Source organism: Electrophorus electricus, chromosome 25 (assembly GCF_013358815.1).
Source record: "Electrophorus electricus isolate fEleEle1 chromosome 25, fEleEle1.pri, whole genome shotgun sequence".
In the NCBI taxonomy this organism is placed as follows: domain Eukaryota; kingdom Metazoa; phylum Chordata; class Actinopteri; order Gymnotiformes; family Gymnotidae; genus Electrophorus; species Electrophorus electricus.
In genome coordinates this window covers 191,154-214,713 of record NC_049559.1, presented here as the reverse complement: position 1 = coordinate 214,713, position 23,560 = coordinate 191,154, and the positions used below count along the sequence as shown (strand labels likewise).

General features: G+C 41.8%; 2 protein-coding genes across 5 annotated transcripts; both read left to right on the top strand.

The window, feature by feature from the left end:
• Positions 1 to 8,427: 8,427 nt before the first annotated feature.
• Positions 8,428 to 18,746, top strand: egfl6 (EGF-like-domain, multiple 6). Of its 3 annotated transcripts, XM_027028226.2 has the most exons (13): positions 8,428 to 8,679; positions 9,920 to 10,026; positions 10,458 to 10,550; positions 10,781 to 10,900; positions 11,201 to 11,320; positions 11,766 to 11,900; positions 11,997 to 12,119; positions 12,580 to 12,642; positions 14,092 to 14,355; positions 16,607 to 16,669; positions 16,764 to 16,859; positions 17,095 to 17,357; positions 17,699 to 18,746. In XM_027028226.2, the coding sequence occupies exons 1-13, from the start codon at positions 8,609 to 8,611 to the stop codon at positions 17,801 to 17,803; spliced, it is 1,623 nt and encodes a 540-aa protein (XP_026884027.2). In that variant the 5' UTR covers positions 8,428 to 8,608; the 3' UTR covers positions 17,804 to 18,746. The 3 variants fall into 3 exon arrangements, with proteins under 3 accessions (XP_026884027.2, XP_026884028.2, XP_026884029.2); XM_027028227.2 differs by lacking the exon at positions 12,580 to 12,642; XM_027028228.2 differs by lacking the exon at positions 8,428 to 8,679 and having other exon boundaries at positions 9,937 to 10,026; positions 10,458 to 10,563.
• Positions 18,747 to 19,628: 882 nt separating this feature from the next.
• rab9a (RAB9A, member RAS oncogene family) lies at positions 19,629 to 22,924 on the top strand. Of its 2 annotated transcripts, XM_027028231.2 has the most exons (4): positions 19,629 to 19,773; positions 20,520 to 20,639; positions 21,230 to 21,264; positions 21,589 to 22,924. In XM_027028231.2, exon 4 carries the CDS (start codon positions 21,639 to 21,641, stop codon positions 22,242 to 22,244), a length of 606 nt encoding a protein of 201 aa, XP_026884032.1. In that variant the 5' UTR covers positions 19,629 to 19,773; positions 20,520 to 20,639; positions 21,230 to 21,264; positions 21,589 to 21,638; the 3' UTR covers positions 22,245 to 22,924. The 2 variants fall into 2 exon arrangements, with proteins under 2 accessions (XP_026884032.1, XP_026884033.1); XM_027028232.2 differs by lacking the exon at positions 20,520 to 20,639.
• The last annotated feature ends 636 nt before the right edge of the window (positions 22,925 to 23,560 follow it).

The window sequence follows — 23,560 nt, the reverse complement described above, 5'->3', positions numbered from 1 at the left end:
AGACAAAGACATCCCACTTGTAAATATGTCAAGATTTAAGTGACTGTGAACGTGGCATGGTTGTTGGTGCTACATGAGCTGGTCTGATTATTTCAGGAACTGGTGATCTACTGATGGAACTGGTGATCTACTGGGATTTAACCAGCTCTACAGTTAAAGTACTAAGGGGGAAAATCCATTGATGATGCCAGAGGTATGCAGAGGAACTTCTCTGAATGCACAACTCATTGAACCCTGAAGCAGATGGGCAACAGCAGCAGAAAAGCACATCAGGTTACTAAGAACAGGCAGTGGAGGCTGCAGTTCACACAGGCTCACCAAAACTGGACAATAGAAGATCAGAAAAACATTTCCTGGTCTGATGAGTCTCAGTTTCAGCTGCAACATTCAGGAGGTTGTGTCAGGGTTTGATGTAAATAAAATGATCTATCCTGCCTTGTATCAACAGTTCAGTGTATTACTTACATATGGCAGCAATATAATCAGACATCCCCCAAGTTCATTTCCGCTAACCCTAACATTTCCACATAACTTAAGTACTAGCTTCTCACATTGGTTCAGCATGACTCACCTCACTGGGAAGAGAATTTCCTCTTCTAAGAAAATTTTCATTATAAAGCCTAAAATAAAAAATAAGAGCTATAAATAATATATTCAATAGAGTGTAAAAGGTTATGAGGATGATTTATATAGTGTGCAGGTTTGAGGAAGTGAGAGATGAGCACTGCCATCCCTGCAGGCACATCCAAGTAAAAGACTGCTTAGCAGTGCACAAGGACGCTCGATAACTGCCATAAGGCTTCGAGTACAAGCCGTGACATGTACCAGTTGGCACCAGAGTCCACAATGCTGTCTGTGGAAGAAGAGAACGACTCTATACTCCATCACTGTGTAAGGCACCAAACCAGTCACGCCTTCAGCTCATGACGTCAGAAGAGCTGAGAGTTGAGCATATCGCTGGAGATGCACAGCAGTGATGCATGGCCAGCTGTTTAAACAGACACAGTGCCAACACACACACATTAGACCAGGCAGAGAGAGGTACCAAACAAAACAAAAATGATATGTGGTTAGTATGGTGTAGTGGGTAACAATGCTGCCAGGACTGGAATTCAGTCTCTGTCAGGGAACTCGCTAACACTAAACTCACCTACCCCTGTACCACTATACTCACCTACCTCTGTACTACACTCACCTACCCCTGTATCACTATACTCACCTGCCTCTGTACTACACTCACCTACCCCTGTATCACTATACTCACCTACCCCTGTACTACACTCACCTACCCCTGTATCACTATACTCACCTGCCTCTGTACTACACTCACCTACCCCTGTACTACACTCACCTACCCCTGTATCACTATACTCACCTACCCCTGTATCACTATACTCACCTGCCTCTGTACTACACTCACCTACCCCTGTATCACTATACTCACCTGCCTCTGTACTACACTCACCTACCCCTGTATCACTATACTCACCTGCCTCTGTACTACACTCACCTACCCCTGTATCACTATACTCACCTGCCTCTGTACTACACTCACCTACCCCTGTATCACTATACTCACCTGCCTCTGTACTACACTCACCTACCCCTGTACCACTATATTCACCTGCCTCTGTACTACACTCACCTACCTCTGTACTACACTCACCTACCCCTGTATCACTATACTCACCTGCCTCTGTACTACACTCACCTACCCCTGTATCACTATACTCACCTGCCTCTGTACTACACTCACCTACCCCTGTATCACTATACTCACCTGCCTCTGTACTACACTCACCTACCCCTGTATCACTATACTCACCTGCCTCTGTACTACACTCACCTACCCCTGTATCACTATATTCACCTGCCTCTGTACTACACTCACCTACCCCTGTACCACTATACTCACCTACCTCTGTACTACCCTCACCTACCCCTGTATCACTATACTCACCTGCCTCTGTACTACACTCACCTACCCCTGTACCACTATACTCACCTACCTCTGTACTACCCTCACCTACCCCTGTATCACTATACTCACCTGCCTCTGTACTACACTCACCTACCCCTGTATCACTATACTCACCTGCCTCTGTACTACACTCACCTACCCCTGTACCACTATACTCACCTACCTCTGTACTACCCTCACCTACCCCTGTATCACTATACTCACCTGCCTCTGTACTACACTCACCTACCCCTGTATCACTATACTCACCTACCTCTGTACTACAGTTGTACAGTTGTACAGTTGTACAACAACTCAGAGTTGTTGTTTCATCTTTGTGTTATGGTTGTCGGTGTTTAAATATGAAAACCTGTGAGCTACACTGTGAGTGTTCTGTGTAAATAAATGTAAACGTATGTGTTTGTACAACGTAACCCATCCCCGCATCCTGCTTAGCCTATATGTAAATATATATCCATCCCCGCATCCTGCTTAGCCTATATATATATATGTATATAGGCTAAGCAGGATGCGGGGATGGGTTACGTTGTATAATGGGTTACGTTATATAATTACCATCTTGTAAAGTGTCATTTTTTTTAAAGAAATGAAAAAACATTTAAAATTTGTTCTAAAGTGCAAAAATGCTCAAAGCTCTGCAGGCTAGTGTGGACAGGAAGTGATGCCTGTGAGTGCATGCTGAACTGAGAAGTAGGTCTTGCCTGTAACGTCTCTTTGAAGTAGAAACAGGTCTCACTTCAGTACCTCTTTCAGACTGCACAACAAGAAATGAGAGATGAGCACTGCCTGCTATCCTAGTGCAGAGAGTTGAACCTCACCCGTATGCTAGGGTTAGGGTTTAGGGCTTAGGGTTAGGGCTAGGGTTAGGGTTTAGGGCTTAGGGTTAGGGTTAGGGCTTAATTAATTGACTCAGGAATAAATGGCACGGATTGCATTATCCACAGAATGACTAACTAGGTACAGAATAACTAGTACAGAATGCAACAGATCTAATATATGAGTCCTGTCATCTCATTCACCATTAGTGATCATGTAGCAATGAAAAGGCAGACCCCGTGTATCTACCTCCCTTTCATTCCCTTGCTCTTTCTCTCTCTATGTGTTTGTCTCTCTCGCCTGGTTAGAATGGCCTAAAAGTGTCTTTGGTTCTGTGGTTCAGGAAGATATTTAATTTAAGAAGACCTTATCTGCTGCACTCGATGTCAGCTCACCCCTCCAAACTCCCTCATAACGGCCACATACATTTTGATGCGGAGATCCTCCGGGGATGGAGCATCTTAACAGAGGAGCCTCCGCCTGACAGCATATTCTCTTCCATTATTTATGAGGAGTGAGTGAGATAAGTCTTCAGCTGAAAGGGAACGTCCACTTAACCACTCTTACTCCAAAACATCGGTGTATCTCTATAATACTGCCACGTTACTGCCACAGAGCAGTAAAGCATATAGCTTACAGTATCTGCCACACTGGACAGTGATGCGCCTGACCTACATCTGGAGGAGTGCATGTAACTGTCGCTTCCACACTAGAATGTGTGCTCACGCTGGATAGCCCCACTGACTTGCAATAACACGAATCCATCACCACTGTTTCATACACATACGTCTCTTTCTTCTCTGTTTCCAGGTCAGAGTGACTGATCTGCATGAAGCATGTACAAAGCAGGTATGAAGCATGTATGAAGCATGTATGAAGCATGTACGAAGCATGTATGAAGCATGTATGATCAACATGTCAGGGGAACTGCAGTCACTGCCATCAGGCTGATGCTCCTTCTGAAGAGCAGGATGTGGTCACACGCTGCTTTTGAAATTTGTCAGTACTCTGAGTCCTTCTTCTCCTTATATAGGCAAGGCACAGCGACACGGGCTCTGGCCATTTATCACTGAGGAGATGTGATGGAGATTATTAGAAAGGACAAACTGATGATGTGCTATAGTTTGAATTATTGAAGTTTGAAAAGGAGTTGTGTAGCAAACACTGGACCTCTTTGGGAAGCCACGTTAAGTGCACTTGTGAAGCTCATTAGCCAACAGACTAGCAAGGTCATTCTAGCATTTTTTTATCTAGACGTTCAAAAGAGAAGCACAGAGCAGAGTTCACCAGTGTCAGACAACATGGAGGATTAAAGCTTTCCCGAGTGCACAAGTCCTCAAACGCTCCTTCTGCTTTCTGATAAAAAACACAATCACATGACAAAAATGGTATTCAAATCATTTTCTTCCCTTTTGCTTGACATTTGGTTTCTCAGTAGCAAACAGTGTCTCCTCCCTTTTCAGTGAGCTGAAGTGTTTCCAAAGGGCTGGGACTTTAATATGAAGTATAAGCAGACAGAGCCCCCTTGTGTCCGCACAGTGATTAGACCTTGACATGCCCTGGAGTCTGTCTGGCTGAAGGAACACAGACGTTCTGACCAGAGATTTAAGAAGAGCAGAGTCACTGGCAGAATGAAAGCTGCCTGTCTCAGAGTCTCGAACAGCACCTTGATTACAAAGATAGAGCTAGTTTAAGCCAGTGGTTCCAGTAGTCTGCAGGTCAGTCAGCAGATCAAAATTCAATATTATGTTGGACAGGTGCATGTGGAAAATGATACTGAGAAGCTGTCATGTTTTGAGGGTAGAAGATAATTTCAGTATAGCTGGAATTTGAAGTAAACAAAAATAGCATCCATATAAAGGTGAAGAGTAGGTTTGCAAAGAGCAGGTTTGGTTTGTTTTTGAATGAAAAATTAGAGATTATACAATGCATACAGTATAATTTTACCTAGGGTTTGCTTGGGGTGTGTGTGTGTGTGTGCATAGTTCACATAATTCAATTAATCAATTTTAAATCATATTTCTGCATATATAGGTGCATCTTTAGTATTCCTTTTTTTTTTTTTTAACCATACAGGCATAAATTCTCCCAGAGATTATTTTACCCACTGATGTTTTTTCCCCAAAATGTATCTGCTCATTATCTACCCCTACACAAGCTGTTTAATCAGAAGGAACACAAGTGCACTGGGGATGATTGATACACACTCAGCAAGTACTACTATACAAAGACTTGTTCTTGACGCTAGGAAACCTGAATCACCACGGGGTGGTGGTGTGGCTCCATGGCACCACGGGGTGGTGGTGTGGCATGGTTCGATGTCCCTGCATGACCTATGATTGGCGAAACACTACAAACTAGGTTCATTCAGTTGAACCATATCAGTGAAACACCCTCCACCCTTCAGTGAAACACTGTAAAATGACCTTGTAGAATTCAACATTATTGTAAAATAAACTCATGTCATTTAGTGCATATAACCAGGATATAAACCCATAAAAACAGTGAAATACAAGAACATAGAAGGAGACCTGCACCCCCAAAATACACACAGGGAAACTGTCAGGTGTGTGAAGCTTTATTGCTATTCTGAAATTAGACTTCTTCCTCTTTAGTGTTAGGCTCAATCTCTGTAAGTGGTCCAGAAACAGCAGTGCAGACAGAGTCTGGCCTACAGCTGTATGGAGCTCACTGCTGGGGTCAACTATTAGTGTGGCTGGCATTAGTGTGGCTGGCATTCTCTAAATGTTTAACATGACCCAGCATGGATGAGATATTCCGGCAGTGCAGCTAGCAATTTTAATGGGGGAGTATTTTAAAGCCTTCATGACTCCAATAGGTCTTAGCAATGATAAGAAGTCAGTTAATATTAACCCTTCGTTGTGTGCATCACACAACGGGTTTAAACAGCAGCTGAATCCCAGCAGTGTCAACCCAGCCAGAGCCAGATGTTCAATTAATATCCTCCAGAAGATCCACTGATCACTACAGTTCACTACTAATCGGGCCAGTGGTATTTCAGTGGTTAAGGTCCTTGACTTGTAATCAGAAGGTTGCTGGTTCAAGCCCCACCACTGCCAAGTTATCCCTGAGCAAGGTCCTTAACCCTCAATTACTCAGGTTGTACTCAGTCATAATTGTCAATTGCTTTGGATGAAGGTGTCAGATAAATGTAATGTAATCACTACAATGATTGGGGCACATTATGCAAGGAAGGGAAATCTTATGTTCAATTTTGGGTACATTTCATTTGTAGTCTTAAAGCATTCGTGATGAGTTTAATGCACAGTACTGTGCAAAAGTCAGATGAGACCCTTTCATTTATTTTATTTGCAGTCAAATCAGTCATTAAGCACAAACTATTCATTCTTCAGCATCGGAAATAAGCAAGAAACATATTTAGATACTATAGTATCAAATCTACATTTATTTAATTTGTCTAATCTTTTATGTTTTTGCATCCCATAGCATCTTTAGTTCTTACAATCTTAAAATCTTAGTTCTTACAATCTTAAAAAAGTTACAATTCTGCCCTTCCAACAAAAGGCATTCCAAAGATGTCACTGACAATCCCATTAAGAGACACTTGACTCATCACCTCCCAAAGACCCCTGAACTCCCATAGAAATCATTTCCAACCCATGTGCATCTAATATGGCTAGAGGAGAAATGTTTCTAAGACAAGATATAAGATCTTCCACTTTCATTACAAAGAGAACAGTTAAAGGAACATAAATGGATTTTAATATTCACTTTAAAAAAAGGTACAAGGGTGGACTTTTCCCTAGTTGTGTATGTTGTACTGTATGTTGTATTGTATTTTGTATTGTATGTTATTGTATATTGTATTGTATATTTTCCATAGTATTGTATGTTGCATAAACCTTTTTAAAGCTCATTTAAAGAAAGAAGCACAGATGTCCCTGACATTACAATAGAATATTACATTTGGAAATAAAGGACCTCTCCCTCTCTGGCAACTGTGTATCCTGGTCATCAGTCACTCACAGCATGGAGAACGGCTGCTGAGGTGATCAAAGTGCTTAGAAAAAAGGTGCCCTGATACGCTGGCCTCACCTCACTCCAGAGGTTGCACAGGATAGGCTGTCCCCTCAAACAAACGAGGAAATAGAAAAAAGGTTTATCTGGATACTGAGAAAAGGGAGGAAATCTGTCATACCAAGAATTATCTGGGATTTCAATGAAAGTTAAAAACAAAGAAGTTTTACTTTACAGAAGGGAGAACTTCCATTAGATGTTCATTAGATGTGACACCACAGAGTGGTGGTGTGGTGGTGTGACACCACAGGCTGGTGGTGTGGTGGAGCAGCCCCACAGGCTGGTGTTGTGCTGGAGCAGCCCCACAGGCTGGTGGTGTGGTGGTGTGGCACCACAGGCTGGTGGTGTGGTGGTGTGGTGGAGCAGCCCCACAGGCTGGTGGTGTGGTGGAGCAGCACCACAGGCTGGTGGTCTCGTGGAGCAGCCCCACAGGCTGGTGGTGTGGTGGTGTGGAGGAGCAGCCCCACAGGCTGGTGGTGTGGCATGGTTCACTGTCCCTGCTTGGCCTATGCTTGGCAAAACAGTTCTGTTAGATGTTCGGACCAGAATGGGCTGCTTATTCCATGTCTGTGGTGTCCCTTTCATAGGAAGAAAACTGATGTCAACTTAGTGTGACTTATCATGCCAGTAAAGCTTAGCAAGGTTGTTCTGAATAGTAGTAAAATATACAGCCCATTGTTTTAAACCTCTACAAATGTGAGGAATCCTTCAAGCTTTTCATTGTTTTTCAACATTATTGTTTGCCATTTTTAGAAAGTTATAAATGTACTCTAAAGACTGTGGAAATAAATGAATGACAGGCCAACAGTCGATAACCGCAATAATTCTGATTGCTAATTATTAAAATAAGGATTTCAACACCATGGAAAAAATGAAAAATGCAATGAAATGATTTACATTCCAGCGTGATTCCAGAGTGATGGGAATATTATGGGAGGTGACCGTGATTGCAGAGTAATGGGAATATTATGGGAGCTGACCATGATTCCAAGGACTGACCATGGCTGAACAGATGTTAGTCTTAACAGAAAACTTTTCAAAACCTTCAAACCCTTTTGTTGTTGAGTAAGTTGTTTTTTTTTTCTGAACCTGACATGTGCACTGGTGGCAACACTGAACCTAATCTGGAGCAAGACTTCAAAGAACTTGTCCTGTGGTAATGACAAGCCTTAGGTTTTTCTCCTTAAATCACTCAGCTAGTTACAACCAAGGACAATGTCAGACGTAAGCGTAAGAGTGGCATGTAACAGGACACCAGTATACAGTTAAAAGATAACTAGCACATCATCGTGACACATAATCCTTTCCTTAAAAATTCTACCTGTCACATGTTTAAGTGGAGAGCACCTAAGGTGATCGCAAAAGGGTACTTTTACTCCCTAGAGCTGGTAAGACTTAAGTCCATCAATCATGGATTTTAGCATGGAATTTTTAAAAGAGGACATCTATGACTCCCTTTCTGCCAGCCTCTAATACCCAAATACTCAACACACTGGCAGCCATTCTCTGGAACTTTAGCTCAGTAAAGTGAGACACTTACATATGGGACAGTGAGCAGGACAGAGCGGGGGTTGGGTGAGAGGTGCGAGCAGAAGAGGAAGCACAAGGGTAGATGCAAGCCAGCGCTCAGGCTACCCGAGCCAGGCTTTCTCCACACTCTGACTGATTTTTACACAAAAAATACCACAGTCAGACCAGAAGTAAACAGCAGAGAGAGAAACAAGGAAATCTGAACAGAGGTCATTCTCAAACATGAAACCTGTCACATGGATAAGCTCACTGTCTTTCCTGCTATACATTTGTTTTGGAAGAGCAGACTACAGGTAAGTGACCTGTTCTGAGATCAGTTCTCAATGCTATTGTCACAGACCAATGTTATACTAAAGAAGACAAACTGTTTTTACTGATTTGAGGAGACCTTTATTACTTCCTCATAACGTAACTTTGCACATTTACTATTCAGTGGAGTAATTTAAACTTCAGTAGGTGGATTCCTCCACAATGTCAAAGTGGTTAACAACAGTTGTCTTAACATTACATTCCAGGCAGAACAGCAGTGCTATCCGCCATACCTCTCTAAGGAAGGTTTCATATTGCCACACTGATCTTAGAGCTCTGTTACGTGCTCGTACAGAATTCATTTAAAGTCTCATGTCTCACCTTATGAACAGTGTGGATTTCATTAGCCAAACAGTGATGTCTGAAGCTTGTCTAATGTGAATAAAGCTAACATGTATCTTTAGTGTTTACATAGAACATAATACATAGGAAGGGCTTTTTTAATAACATGCAGTGCTCATTCATTTACGATTGTATTGCTGGGTGAAGGTTATGAATGCCTGGGTGGTTAAATGAAGCCTGGTAGCTGTTAATAACCAGTGTTCCACCTGTTAGCTGAGAGGTGGTTCTCATGTGGCTCCTGTGTGCACTATTCTGGTTTATTTCAATCATCTCTCAGATTCCTCCATCTGTCTGCAGCCTGATCTGCTTTTGGGAACCCAACAGAGAAGCTTGCTGAAAATATCTAAACCACTGAATGTAACTCTTGGGTATAGTACTGACTGGAGCTCTGGAGTATAGCACTGAATATAGCTCTGGGGTATAGTAAAGAATGTAGCTCTGGGGTGTAGTACTGACTATCTCTGGAGTATAGCACTGAATGTAGCTCTGGGGTGTAGTACTGACTATCTCTGGAGTATAGCACTGAATGTAGCTCTGGGGTATGGTACTGAATGTAACTCTGAGGTATAGTACTGGTGTATAGCAGTGGTAGCTCATTGGTTAAGGTACTTGACTTGTACTAAGAAGGTTGCTGGGTCAAGCCCCACCACTGCCAAGTTGCCACTGTTGGGCCCCTGAACAAGGCCCTTAACCCTCAATTGCTCAAATTGTACTCAGTCATAACTGTAAGTTGCTTTGGATAAAAGTGTCAGGTAAACGTGGAATTTCTTTATAAGTGTTTCGGTTCTTTGGAAGCTGGAAAGCAGCTAAGGTTGTGTAGTGTGTTTGTGAGAACTGATGTGTGTTAATGACGTGGCCTGTCTCCCACTATGACCCTGGAAGGCAAAGGAGACAGATCTCTGTTGGGAACCAACCAGGTGTTTGTCGCTATGGCAGCAAGCTGGAGTGTTGCTACGGCTGGAAGAAAAACAGCAAAGGACATTGTGAAGGTAAAAGAATTGTTCTTGGTTTGTAAATATTCCAAACTAGATTGTCTTAAAGATATCTAGCTCTTAGTACACCTACAGTCTTTTCAGACATTTGGTTTTCTATGTTAAATACAAAATGTGGCATTTTTCACACGTATGTCCCATATTCCAGATTATATTTAAAGAACTGGAAATTGTTCTGTCAACAAACTCTTTTTAAACACTTTCTGTGGCTATGTACTTTCAAAATATAGAAAACTATGAAGGACAAATGACCTCTGGGCCAGGATGAAATTGGCTTGGGCGTTTACAAATGTGAGCTTTCGCTCTGTTTGTGAACTAGCTTCACCTTCCAGCTCCAGCTTCCACACTCCCGCTTCCTTCAAGCCCTTTCCTTTACTAATATATGTGTCTCTCTTCCCTGCTCCTTCTCCCTGTGAACATGTTCCCAGCCCAGTGTGAATTAGGCTGCAAGCATGGAGAGTGCATCGGCCCAAACAAGTGCAAATGCTTTCCGGGCTACAGTGGGAAGACATGTAGCCAAGGTGGGTCAGAAGGGTTAGTCATGCCTTTCCTCCCATTTTGGTCCTAGTGTTCTCATAGGACACATTTTTTGACTCCCTTATGTTCTTGCTGTGCCCGGCTGTATCAAAATTTCTTTCTCTCTCTCTCTCTCTCTGTCTCTCTGTCTCTCTCTCTCTCTCTCTCTCTCTCTCTCTCTCTCTCTCTCTCTCTCTCTCTCTCTCTCTCTCTCTCTCTCTCTCTTTGGCTCCAGATCTGAACGAGTGTGGACTGAAGCCGCGGCCCTGTGAGCATCGCTGTATGAACACGTTCGGCAGCTACATGTGCTACTGCCTGAACGGATACACGCTCACTTCTGATGGCTCTTGTGCGAGTGAGTGCCCTGTTAACCTGCCCTTATCTCCTAACAGGAACAACACATAAGAAGATCCTCAGAGGGTAGATCTCAATGGTCTTCCAATTTCATTTGCTGTACAAAAGTGTCCGTTTGCCTAGAGGAAATCACAGTAGTATCAATAGTTGTACAATAATGTTTTGTACAACAAGATTTCTTGTTTCTTGAAATTCTCTGATTCAAATTTTAAATCCCAGAAGAGAAGTCCACCTATTAAATAACTTCTCACTGGAGAATATCACTGAGAATAGGCCAGGACTTCTGTGCTGTGTGCTGCAGACTCAAGGATATGTGCGCTGGCCCACTGTCAGTACGGCTGTGAGGAGGTCCAGAGGGAAACTCGCTGCCTCTGCCCCTCCGCTGGCCTCCAGCTCGGTCAGGACGGCAAGACATGTGTGGGTGAGTGCAGTCCGCTTGGTTACCAAGACGACACTCCCAAACCCCTTATCTCATTGGTTACCATGACAACTCATTAATACACCTCAGGCCCTTGGGACTTGGCTTTCTCACCACACACCAGTTTCTTGAACACATTCATTGTTCAGCTATACATGCTACAGTCAATCAGCTATTGTCTGAATGTTTCTGCCAGTACTACTATTGAACAAAGATCATCTCATCTCAAGACAAACCAATAAGCTGTAATTATGATAATTACAGTGTGGATCCACACAGTGTGTTTTCAAAATACACCATGTTCCTTGACTTTGAAATGTTCCTTGACAGAAACCTCAGTGTATCACCAAAGGAATCCAAAATCTACTGAACAGCCAATAATAATAAATACTACAAAAAAAAAAAAATGTCAGAGCAAATTTTAAAATATTTTTGTTTCTGTTGTTAGACATTGATGAATGTGTGACCGGGAAGAACCAATGCCCATACAACCGGCAGTGTGTCAATACATTTGGGAGCTACTACTGCAAATGCCAGGGGGGTTATGACCTGAAGTACATCGATGGCAAATACGATTGTGTGGGTAAGAACACTCGTCTGCTGCAAGCCTTCTGTTAAAGAAAATAAGTGTAAGTCCCATAAGCTGTTTTCCCACCTGCACATTTTGCTTAACTTTCAGATATTAATGAATGTATAACCGGCACTCATAAATGTAGCCATCATGCAGAATGTATAAACACACAAGGATCCTACAAGTGCAAATGCAAGCAAGGTTTCCGTGGCAGTGGGTTTGACTGTTCAGGTAAGAACTCTTGCCAGCAAACCCTAATCTAGAAATATGAAGAGACTAATCACTGTTATACTGCATGAGATACAGTAAAGATGCCCTGTCTGAGTTTCTTAGCTGTGAGTCGACTCTTAGTAGTACGTCTGACACACTTCACTGTAAGGAGAAGTATATTTCATAAAGAGATGTGGAGAGCATAAGGGCTGCCAAAAGCTGCATCCTGTTTTTCGGAGCCTCAAATCCATCCCAACGTTAGGAAGGGTAAGGCCCACGATTGGAATCCCACCTGTGTAAATATCTGCTTTTGTACCCAACCCAGTAATGGAAGCACCAAAGGAAAGCCACAGCCATGCTCTCTGCCAGAAGGAGTTGCAGCATGAGGTCCACTTCTCCAGGGATAGCCAGTTGTTTTGAAAAAGATTTGAAAGCCAGGGGGCTGTGTGTGAATAAAGATTGCTTTTTTGTGTTTTTCTAGTAAAACCATTTTATCGCAGCTCCTGGGATGGGGATAAAGGCAGTGCAGATGAGTTTCTTAATGGTGAGATGGCACAGAAATATAAGTCTGACCGCATGCTGATCTCAGATCTGCCTGATATGGGTCTGGGTCCCAACTGCTCGCTGTCAACATTGATCTTGTGGTCTGGTCTGAGAACAGTCTGAGAAAAGTATCCTGCAATACCAGGTCTGTTCTGACCTAACTTATAGAACTAGGGAAAAGGCAGAAAGCAAAACTGATCTCATATCAACCATTAGAGGTAAATTTAGGCAGGTATTACCCTTTCCATTGCTTTGTATGATAGATCAGGCTTTTCACCGTGCATTCACATACGTGTTTCATTCAAAGATTATTTTCTTTTCTATGAGAGCATGAATCAACTGCTTTCTTACATACTGAAACACAAGTGCTCTGTGGATATACAGAACATTCCCTTTCATGCTGACTTGTTAAGCTTGCATGAAAGTTCATTGCACCATTTCTGAAGAATCAATGTGTATGCATAACCTCAAGATTTAAAATCCGGATCTACCAATGATATGGAGACCAGATCAGGTTCTAAGCATTCCTCTGAATCAATCCATGATATATCTACCCAGCACTCTTACTTTACTCAATAAGGCCAGGAAAGAAAGACTGCTTCTCCAGGGTAGAGGCTTGTTCAAAAACACTGTTACAATTAAGATTGCACTGGCAGTTAAAACAATAGTTTCTATGCACTATGCCATACACTGATGTTTAGCAAGCATTTTGAAGAATTTAAAAGTATTTCAAGGGATTGGCTCCGTCAGTCTCTTTGTTTGGTGTGGGATTGCCAGGTGTGGGGCTTTGTTGCCAAGGATTTTGCATGGATTGCAGAGGAAAAATATACTGTGTGCTTAGTAGCTGGTTTGTGCAATTGCAAAAAGCAGGTCTGGCTGTAGGTTATTCCAACCAAGCTAGCATACATCTGAAAACTCTGAACTGATTAAACAAGTGTAATTAGGTATACTCCTGCTTGGATGGAACACTAACATTTCGCCTGACCTTTCCTTGACTGAACAACGCTAACTCAGAAGTTCTACAGTTATTTGAGGCATGCTCAGTGAGCACACATGTGCTCTCTATGAAGTCCAAGGTGTGATGGGATCATACAGCTGTTAGGTGTTAGTAATTGTGTGCTGTTAGTGTGTGAAAACTGATTCATGGTTTAGTGGCATAGCAGGAGGACCAGCAACATGGATTAAAAACTTAGAAGAGAAAAAGGGGATTAATGTAGAATGCATGGGAAGTAGTTTATTTTGATCATTTAAAAAAATGCTGTTGAAAATATATCAAAGCAATGTGAGACATTACATGGTGTCTTTGGAATAAACCTGATGCTCATGATTTTACTATTAAAATATAACAGCATTGACATTCTGAATTGGAATTCAGCATTGGAATTCTGAAATTCTCAGTGGGAATACCAGAGGATCTTGAGGGCCATAATTTCTCTGTCTCACCCTGTAGCAATCCCAGATCCACCATCTAGGCCACGAATCCTTGGTGGCAAGCTGGACAACACCATCCCGGAGCCTAAAGTGACTGAGTCACCCAGGTTCCGCCTGCAGCCCTTTGACTATGATGGTGAGGTCTATGTTGGACTCCCAGTAGAAGGAACACCAGCGTTCCCAGTGGAGGATGAGGAGGAATTTGGAGAAGAGAAAAGAGATGGTGGAGGTGGAGAGAATCAAGTGGAGGGTGAGGAGCTGAACCCCAGAGGAGACGTGTTCTGTGAGTGAGCATTCTGACCAAACACAAGTAGTCCAATCAATGTCACAAATATAAAACACTGCAGGATGGAAAGTAGGTGTAGTTTTGCCATTCTTTTTTGTAATTGCAAAATATATATTTTTAGATATAATTCAAAAGTAGGAATTTAGGGGATTGAATTTTACTTTGAAACATTAAGAAATCATCCACATGCCAGACCTTGATACCTGGACCTTCTCTATGGTCCAGCATGGAGTATTGGGAATCTGGCATCAAAGGACAAGTGTCAGGCCTCATGAGTCATAAATATTACTCATTGCTTATGTCTTTTCAATACTCAGATCTGTGAGAAGGTCTGGTGAAAAGGATAAAAAGTCATAATAGTATCTTCAAAACAATTTGCATGCTTTTTTCAATATCATTTATATCCCAGTTCTACAAAAATTATATAGAATTTTTATATAGCATTCATAATTCATAATTCATAATTGAATATAATCGAATAGCACCATAAACCTTAGCATAGCACATTGTCTTTTCCCTGAAGTTTGACACTTTCACAGACATGTTTTCTAAATCATGGTGCAGCATACAGATATCTGCACATTCTCAGCAAAGAGCATCAGATTGTTTTCATGAGTGACTGACATCAGCACAAATCCCGTGCTTTACTTAGCACAAAATGTATAGCCAGGCTTGGAGGAAGTCTATTAACAGTCTAAGATATTTATTCAGTAGATACCATTTCCAAGCTTAGTAGTGTGGCATAAAATATAGTTTAGGAGACTATGAGGTGAGAAGAAATAGCTCGAGGAGGGAAACAAAATCTCCCCTGCCACAGTTATAAGAGTGCTCTAAAATCTCAACTCTATATAGCAGTCTAGTACCTTTGGAGTCATAAACAAAGAAACAGAAGACCTGCTCCTCATGTCCGTGCTATCTGAGGCACTTCAGGGCTGGTCAGATGTTCGAGTGAAAGGTGATATTCCACATTGCTGTTTCCCTGTAAAAGGTCACCTCAGATATCTGATCTACAGTGTCAAACAAACACCTTCACAGCCAGCTATGAATTAAAGGAGATTTTTAAGGAGCTAATGTCAGTACAGGAGATTCCTGAGGCCCTGGAGAAAAATTTAACATCTGCTGGGAGAAACATTTTAACAGTCCCCTTTCTGAGTCACTCAATATACCAATGACCCCCTTTTTTTGGGGGGGGGGGGTGATCTTAGGAATTTACTGTCCTTAGACTTGTGATTGCAACTTTTTGCCTGTGTGAGAAATGGGAAAAATATTCCATTCTCATTAAAAGAACCTCTAAACTGTTGTTGCCAAAAAGTAAAAGCAAGGTTCAGCTTTGGGGATGAGAGAAAAGTCTCATGCATGGGGTCAAGCCCATAAAAGATGCTTTAGAAAGAGAGACACATGAAAGCCAAAGGGTGGTTAGAACTATCAGTCTTCCTGTCAAAAGGGACAAAACCTATTCAGTCCTGTTGCGGTGCCAAACAAATGAATGTGTATTAGCAGCAAATAAGAGCAACAGGACTAGTTTGGACTTTGGAGGATGTTCCTAGCACCTTAGGGAAATTAATAATACAAACACCTTTTGGTGCCAGATGCTCAAAGCCTGCATTGCAAAGCTTAAACGACCCTTGTTAATGTCACTTTGGCTTGAGCTGAAGTCACTAAGTTCATGCCAGAGAGGTGCTTCATGTCTCACTGAGCTTGTAACAGTCCAGGGCTTTTGTCTCAGAGCTGAGGTTTGTCTCCAAGAGCAAGAGGAGACAGGCCTGAGACATCCATCAGCTGTGGGGGGAATTCCACTAGGAAGGCAAACAATCACCCCAAGGCATGACCTCCACACCCCCTGCCTCTGCCTGCCAGAGCGAGACAGCAGTCTTTTATTAGCGTCCTCCAGAACAGCTGTTGGGGAGATCGACCTGAGACTGAGGAAATACCCTGTCATCAGTCTGCACATTTTCCACTAACATAGGTTTCTGCCAGAGCTTTCACTACACCTGGTTGTGTGTGCCAACAGGCGTGTTCAAGTGTCAGGTGTCCCACCAGTAAACGGAAAGAAATGACTGACACATGGGCATGTAGCCACTCGCTGTCAGAAAGCTCATGGCTGTGTGCTTTATAGGGAGATATTTGCAAACCATCAAGGGTATTTCCTTGGTGCATTAGTTACACAACACTCGTTCTGAGCTTCTTTATAAAGCTGCATTTAAGTTGTATTTTTCTACTATATACCTAAGTGTTATTTGTTTTACAGATGAGTCAATCTACAGTCCAGCAGAGGAGTTTAGGGAAATCCATGCAGCTTCTCTGCAGCAGAGTATGACAAACCTACTTTGATCTTTTTGAGTGCCACTTCACTCTTTATTCATTGTACACCTGGAGCTGGTATTCATATACGTGTACTTGAGCAGGACACCTGATGGACTGCAACTTTGACTCGGGAGTCTGTGAGTGGGTTCAAGACAAGGAGGATGACCTGGACTGGACTGTGCATTACTATGAGAATGGTACTTGGTGACCATTTGGAGTTTACATGACAACAGCCTGTTTTTTTAGAAACATAATTATACATGGATCATTTTTACTGGCTCAAAGAAATAGTAACCATAGACGATGTTATTGTAATTATTTAGTAAGCACATAATGGGGAGTTCTAGCTTCTGTTATGCGTTATGCTTTTTCATGCGACCGATTAGCTTGCATTCTGTCTTTCTGAGGCTGCAACTGTGTTTGCACTTTCAGGACTGCAGTACTACATGGGCCTCAGTGGGCCCGTGGGGATCCGGAGGGAAATGGCCCGGCTGATACTCCTCCTCCCTGACCATATGCAGTACGCACCCTTCTGTCTGAAGTTCAGCTACCGCTTCACAGGCCGCCAGACGAGAGCACTGCGTGTGCTGCAGGACACTAGCGGCTCTGCTGTGTGGGAGCGGAGACACACCCACAGTGAGGCCTGGCACACGGAAAGTGTCACCATTACCTGGACTGACACACCTCCGCAAATGGTGAGGAAACACTAGTGACTCATTTACTCATCAGTATTCTCTCCGACTCTAGATGTCTGCATGAGACCACCTTGAGTCCCCGCAACATTCTTGCTTATCTGACAGTTCGATTGAATTGAAAATGCAGTATGCTATATGTCAGGAGTCTTTGAGAAACAATTACAGTGGAGAACATATGATTTAACCAATTAACTCCCACACGCACCCTCAGCATCACTGGGCCTCAACTACTGCTCTTGGCATTTTATTAATATCCCTGACAGATGTTGTCACTGTAATTTATCACTGAATCACCTCTGTGTTCAAAACTGAACGGAACCCTTTAAATTGTATTCCATCAGATTATCTTTGAGGGACTGCGTGGAAAGTTGGTCACTGGAGAGATTGGGCTGGATAATGTATTGCTCATCTCAGGATCCTGTCATGATGAAGCTACAGTCTTTTAGAGGAGCCCCCGTTTAAGGAGCTTGGTGTCCATCAGTAGCTACTCCTCAGAGCTCACTGTCCTCAGAGAAGCCCCATCTAATACGCCTCATTGTGCCATTTAATAAACGTGAGCACAATACAGAATTTGTAATATGCTGGTATACAGTACGATGTATGATGTCTTTCATGCAATGGTGCTTACATTGTTTTGTTTCTTTCTGTGTAGGTTTTATCCTAATTATACATGTTTCATTCATAATGTGTTTCAATGAACAATGAGGTGGTTAGTGATGGTTGATGAATCTCATGAACAGAGCTATGAACTGAAACTGTGATTTCATCTTAGTGAGACAAAGCATTTAACTATAACAAAACAGCCTTTTAACCATAACAAGCAAGTATTTTAACTATAACAAAATGGGTTAACTATAACAAAACAGGTTTTTAACTAAAACAAAACAATATTTTAACTATAACAAAACAGCCTATTAGCTATAACAAAACAGATTTTTAACTATAACAAAACAACCTTTTAACTAAGGCAGTTGTAGCTCAGTGGTTGAGGTACTTTACTTGTAATTGAAAGAATGCTGGTTCAAGTGCCACTGTTGGGCCCCTGAGCAAGACCCTTAACCCTCAATTACTCAAGTTGTGTTCAGTCAGAATTGTAAGTCACTTTGTATCTTTGAACGGTGAGTAACAGCAAAATGCTGATTTGTTATGTTTAAAAGGCTGTTTTGTTTACAACATTTAGCTGACACTTTTATCCAAAGTGGAAAAGGTACACTAGTATTAAGGTAACTGCTGATTAGGGCTTTAAAAACAAGCATTCAGAGAAAAATATTAATCATATGAAACAATGTAGCCTGTTATGCTTTTTTTCATTTACATTTAGTATTAGTAACCATTCACTGTTTGTGTGATTGTTAAAATGAAAAAAATATAACTGCTGTAAATTTTGCCTTGACACATTAAAAATGTTTTTTTAAAGGTGCTTCTCATTTATTTGTGTTTATGCTGCAGTGTGTGTGTGTGTGTGTGTGTGTGTGTGTGTACTTGTGTTATATTTAGCACATTTTTACTTGAGGTTAAATGTAGAGAATACTGCATTAGAGTCATGTCTAAAATGTCTGACCCCCATGTAATGTAAAAAAAAATGCTGTATAAAACCTGCAGATTAGCCAAGTCAACCTTATTTATATAGCACTCGTTACAAAGCAGCTTTATGAATGTTTAGGTACAGGTCTCTAAAGCGCAAGGCAGTGGCAACATTGACCAGGAGAGGGAACCTTCTTCCTTGGGTGGCCTAGCTAACAGTCCAATGTTCTATTACATTATAGTCCATGTGGCCATGTACGTACATAACATGCTCACTAAGAAAAACACTCAATTTTATATCTTTAAATGTGATGTTTCCATTTTTTCTCTACCTGAGTTTTTGTTCTGTTTGTGTGTACGAGAGACAATATATTTTTAAATCCTACCAAGACCATGCTGCTCTGTTATAATTACAGTTTAATAAAACATTATTTTTTGCTTGAGATTTGAATGTGAATAGTATTTAGTCTCAGTAATGTGTACTGTTTTTATAGGGTGGGAAAAACATCTCCGTTTTTTCTGTAGTCAGTTGGTCTTTAGTCCTCTTTTCGCCATACGTGTAAACATAAGGCACTAGCTTGACGCGGAACCTGTTTGTGCGTCTTACTCAGAGGAGACATGTGTTTTTCAGATGATTAAAACCGTAACGATATATTTCTAAAATGAACAAACAAAACCAAATACAATAAAATAAAAGCTTCGCTGTTTCACATTCATTATGCTCAAGGGCTCCTGTCAGTAGACGCTAGTCACGTGACACGCAGACCGCGTCACGGTGGCTAACGCTGTGTGAGGAAGAGTCATCAGAAATGCACACTCCATTAGTTTAAACAAAATTACACATGGTCTTCAAAACGACGTTCAGGTTACACGTTTTAAAGATTCTTAACAGGTAAGCGTCGTTCATGGTTCAATGATGAGTGTTTTCATGTCGGCAATTTCAACTAGGGGCCCTGAGGAAAAGGTAAGTTAGTAGATTAGCTTAGCTTACTCCTAACAACAAAACCCGCAGCGTTGTACATGACAAACATAACAGCTCCTAATAGCAGTTTGTTTGCGATCTTTACCGTGTCGTCATCTTGCCAGATTTGTTAAGGTAACTAGGTTAGTAAACTTGTTAACCTAGCCTAGCTAAGATATTTATCTAGTTGTATCTAGCTAGCGTTAGCGTTTCCGCGTCTCCAGCCCTTCCTCGTTAAAGTCAAGATAACCCAACTAATTCTAGTCATCTAGCCCATTTAGCTATCACACTCGGACGTGTTGCCGGACTCTTACAGAGATAGCTAACCCTAGAATAGTTAACGAGGCAGCTGGCTATTTTTAACGTTACTCGTGTGAAGCTATGTCAGTCACATTTACTTTTTACATTGGTTTATTTGTATTCCACATAACCAAGGTTGGTCGTACGTTAAAATATATCAAATAAGAGTTCAAGCTAGCTAACCTAGGTTAACTAACATAGAAGTCGTCGTGATCCGAGAAACCAATATATATGACCAGCCCTTTGTACAGAATAATCATCACAATTTTATATATTTAAGTATAGTTTGGAATAAAACAATTTCCTATCATAGTTCTGCCTAAAATGTATAATTCCTTAGCTACGCGAGTGACATTTTGCTCGATTTTCCATTACAGCAGGTTAAATGTTGATTGACCTGTTTCCTCTGACCACCTCTTCAACGCTGAACGCCACTGCATGTGATCCTCAGGAAACACTGATTCACGCGACCAAGACCCGCTGACATAGGACTTGACGTTAGTTAACAGTAATTTTGTATTTATATTACGGTAGACAAGCTCTTTTTTATTTCTACATGGTCTCTGAGTTCTGTGTAAAAATACCAATGGTTTAATGCAGCGTTACTGGCTGCACATTAATTACCATAGAAGACCTGCAGCCTTACAAAGCATGGCTGTCCTTTGCACGCTGAAATCACAAGTCTGACAATTGAGTAAGAGTGGCCTGTTAAAACTATAATGACCAAATTGTTCTGAGCATCTTTGGAGTTGTTGTTTACATGGTGGGATGGGAGAGTGGTGTGGCAAACAGGTCCATCAGCTAAAGGAAGATCTTTACAAAAGCAAGTGTTCTTGCTCAGAGCAGCTGTGCTGCACATTTCTGGTTCTTGGCTAAGGCAGGACAGATAGGGGTAGGAATTGATGAAATACATGTGCATGTTAGTGGTGGGGTGGTAATACAGATGAAGGCCCTGTTTTAATCCGTGTTGCTGCTCTTGTATAGACACATTCATTCATTCATTCATTCATTCATTGGTTGATTGGGAATTTGTATATTCAGTGAGCTTATGCACTCATGTCCTTGCATGCTTAACTTTCTGTTCCAGATCGATAATGGTGAATTTTTCAAAGTACTAAAAAGGTAAGAAAAACATGCGGTTTGCTTTCTTTTTCTGATCTTGTTCCAGGACAACAGTGTTTATTCACAACATCATCAGGATTGCTTGTTTTCATGTTATGAAACACAGAGTACACAGGTGGTCTTCATAACAGTACAGGTTACTGCAATGTAGGGGGTCATCATCACAGTACAAGTTACTACAGTGTAGGGGGTCTTCATCACAGTAGATTACAGCAGTAAGGGAACCAAAATGAATTTTTTTGAAGGCCTGTAATGATTCTGAGATCATAAGAGCCCTTAACACTCAGAGATCTGAACTGTGCATTGAACCTTTTCAACCTCCAGTTTCAAGGAAAATTTCAACCTCCAGTTTCAAGGAACAGTGGAGAATCACAATGTCTTCTAAGTCGTCCCTCCTGAAAGTGATTCTCCTGGGAGACGGTGGTGTGGGTAAGAGTTCCCTCATGAACCGTTACGTCACAGATAAGTTTGACAGCCATCTGTTCCACACCATTGGAGTGGAGTTCCTCAACAAGGAGCTGGAGGTGGACGGGCGCTCGGTCACTCTGCAGATATGGGACACGGCAGGTCAGGAGCGTTTCCGCAGTCTGCGTACGCCCTTCTACCGTGGTTCTGATTGCTGCCTGCTCACCTTCAGTGTGGACGACAGCCAGAGCTTCCACAACCTGGCCAACTGGAAGAAAGAGTTTGTGTACTACGCAGACGTGAAGGAGCCGTCCACGTTCCCATTCGTCGTGCTCGGGAACAAGGTGGACATGAGCGAGCGGCAGGTGGTGTCCGAGGACGCACAGCAGTGGTGCCGTGAGAACGGCGACTACCCGTATTATGAGACGAGTGCCAAGGACGCCACCAACGTGGCGGCGGCGTTCGAGGAGGCCGTGAGGAGAGTGCTTGCGACGGAGGACAGGGCGGAGCATCTCATCCCCACAGACACGGTTAATCTTCACAGGAAGCCACGTGGTAGTGCCCCCTGCTGTTGACGAGCGGGAGAAGGACACCTTGTAATAAGTGAATTGAAGTGGCCATTGAACAGGACGAGTCTGCATCGTCTTTGAGGTCATGCTACATTAGACCTGCACTTGTTCCAAAACACTGGGTTGTTCTCACTGGGTGATGTTCTAGTAGACTTTTTTCAAAACATGACTGAGTTCTAAAGGCAGCCTGAGGTGTCTGATTGTAAGAACCTAGATATTAGAGAGTTTTCTCTGAAAACATTGATATATTAAGCATTACATTCTAATATTAAGACTGAGAACAATGCAATAAAGCTATGAAGTTTCACTTCCTGTAACAAAGATTAACCCAGAGGGACTGGTACACTGTGGCTGAATGTCTAATCTATTAACATTAAAGGACTGTGTGGAGTGCCAAAGCGAAGATTTAGAATGTGATATATTACCACAGAATGAAAATGTAGCGTACTTAAATTATAAATCAAAAGCACTAAAATCTTTAAGCTGCAATTAAATGAAAAGAAAGCTGAAATAATTGACAGTGTTGATTTTCTATTTCGTTTTTTAAGCATGAAATGTTTTAGTTTATGATCTTTTCAAAATTAAGTACACTTCAATTAAACCTGTATTAACAGAATTAACAGTAACTAGATGTGAGGTTGTTTTGGGTGATGAGGGAAATTAAAGTAGGAATACTGGACAATGTTGAGGTCTTGGTTTTTGTGTGGTGGTCTAAGTGTTATCTTTATTAATGAAGTTCATAAGTACTCTGTGTTTGATGCTATGGGTGATTTCTGTTGGTAGAAAACATGGTGAACAGATCGCCCTGTCAACATTTTGACAAACTTTATACTAGTATTTGTCATTTTGAACGGGTAATGATTTGGAGTCCTAATGTTGATCAGATGGCATATGAGATAAATGATGTGTCTGTCTGGTCCAGCACATCCACTGTATGTGTAAACAACAGTTTTAAGTGTTTGCCTTTGCTACAGGGCCCTGTACGTTTCACTTTTCCTTAAACTAGGGTTGAAGTATGTAAGCAAGTGTATGAAATTATGCACTTAATTCAATGCCCAGTAATGTTTGCTTTAGATTTTATATAGTATAATTCTACTCTGTACACAAAGTAAATGAGAGAGTTGACTGGTACGAGTATCAGACACAGCAGTTTGGCTGCGGTTTCTGCATGTGTCACTGTCACTGCGAGGTTGAGAGGGGTGATTTGCCACCATAGTCAGACCCTGTCAACAGCAGTCCTGTAGTGAAAAACTATTAATGAAGGAGTAAAGGATGGCCAGCAGGGATTGTTCAAAGCACCAGATGAGCTACATACTCTACAC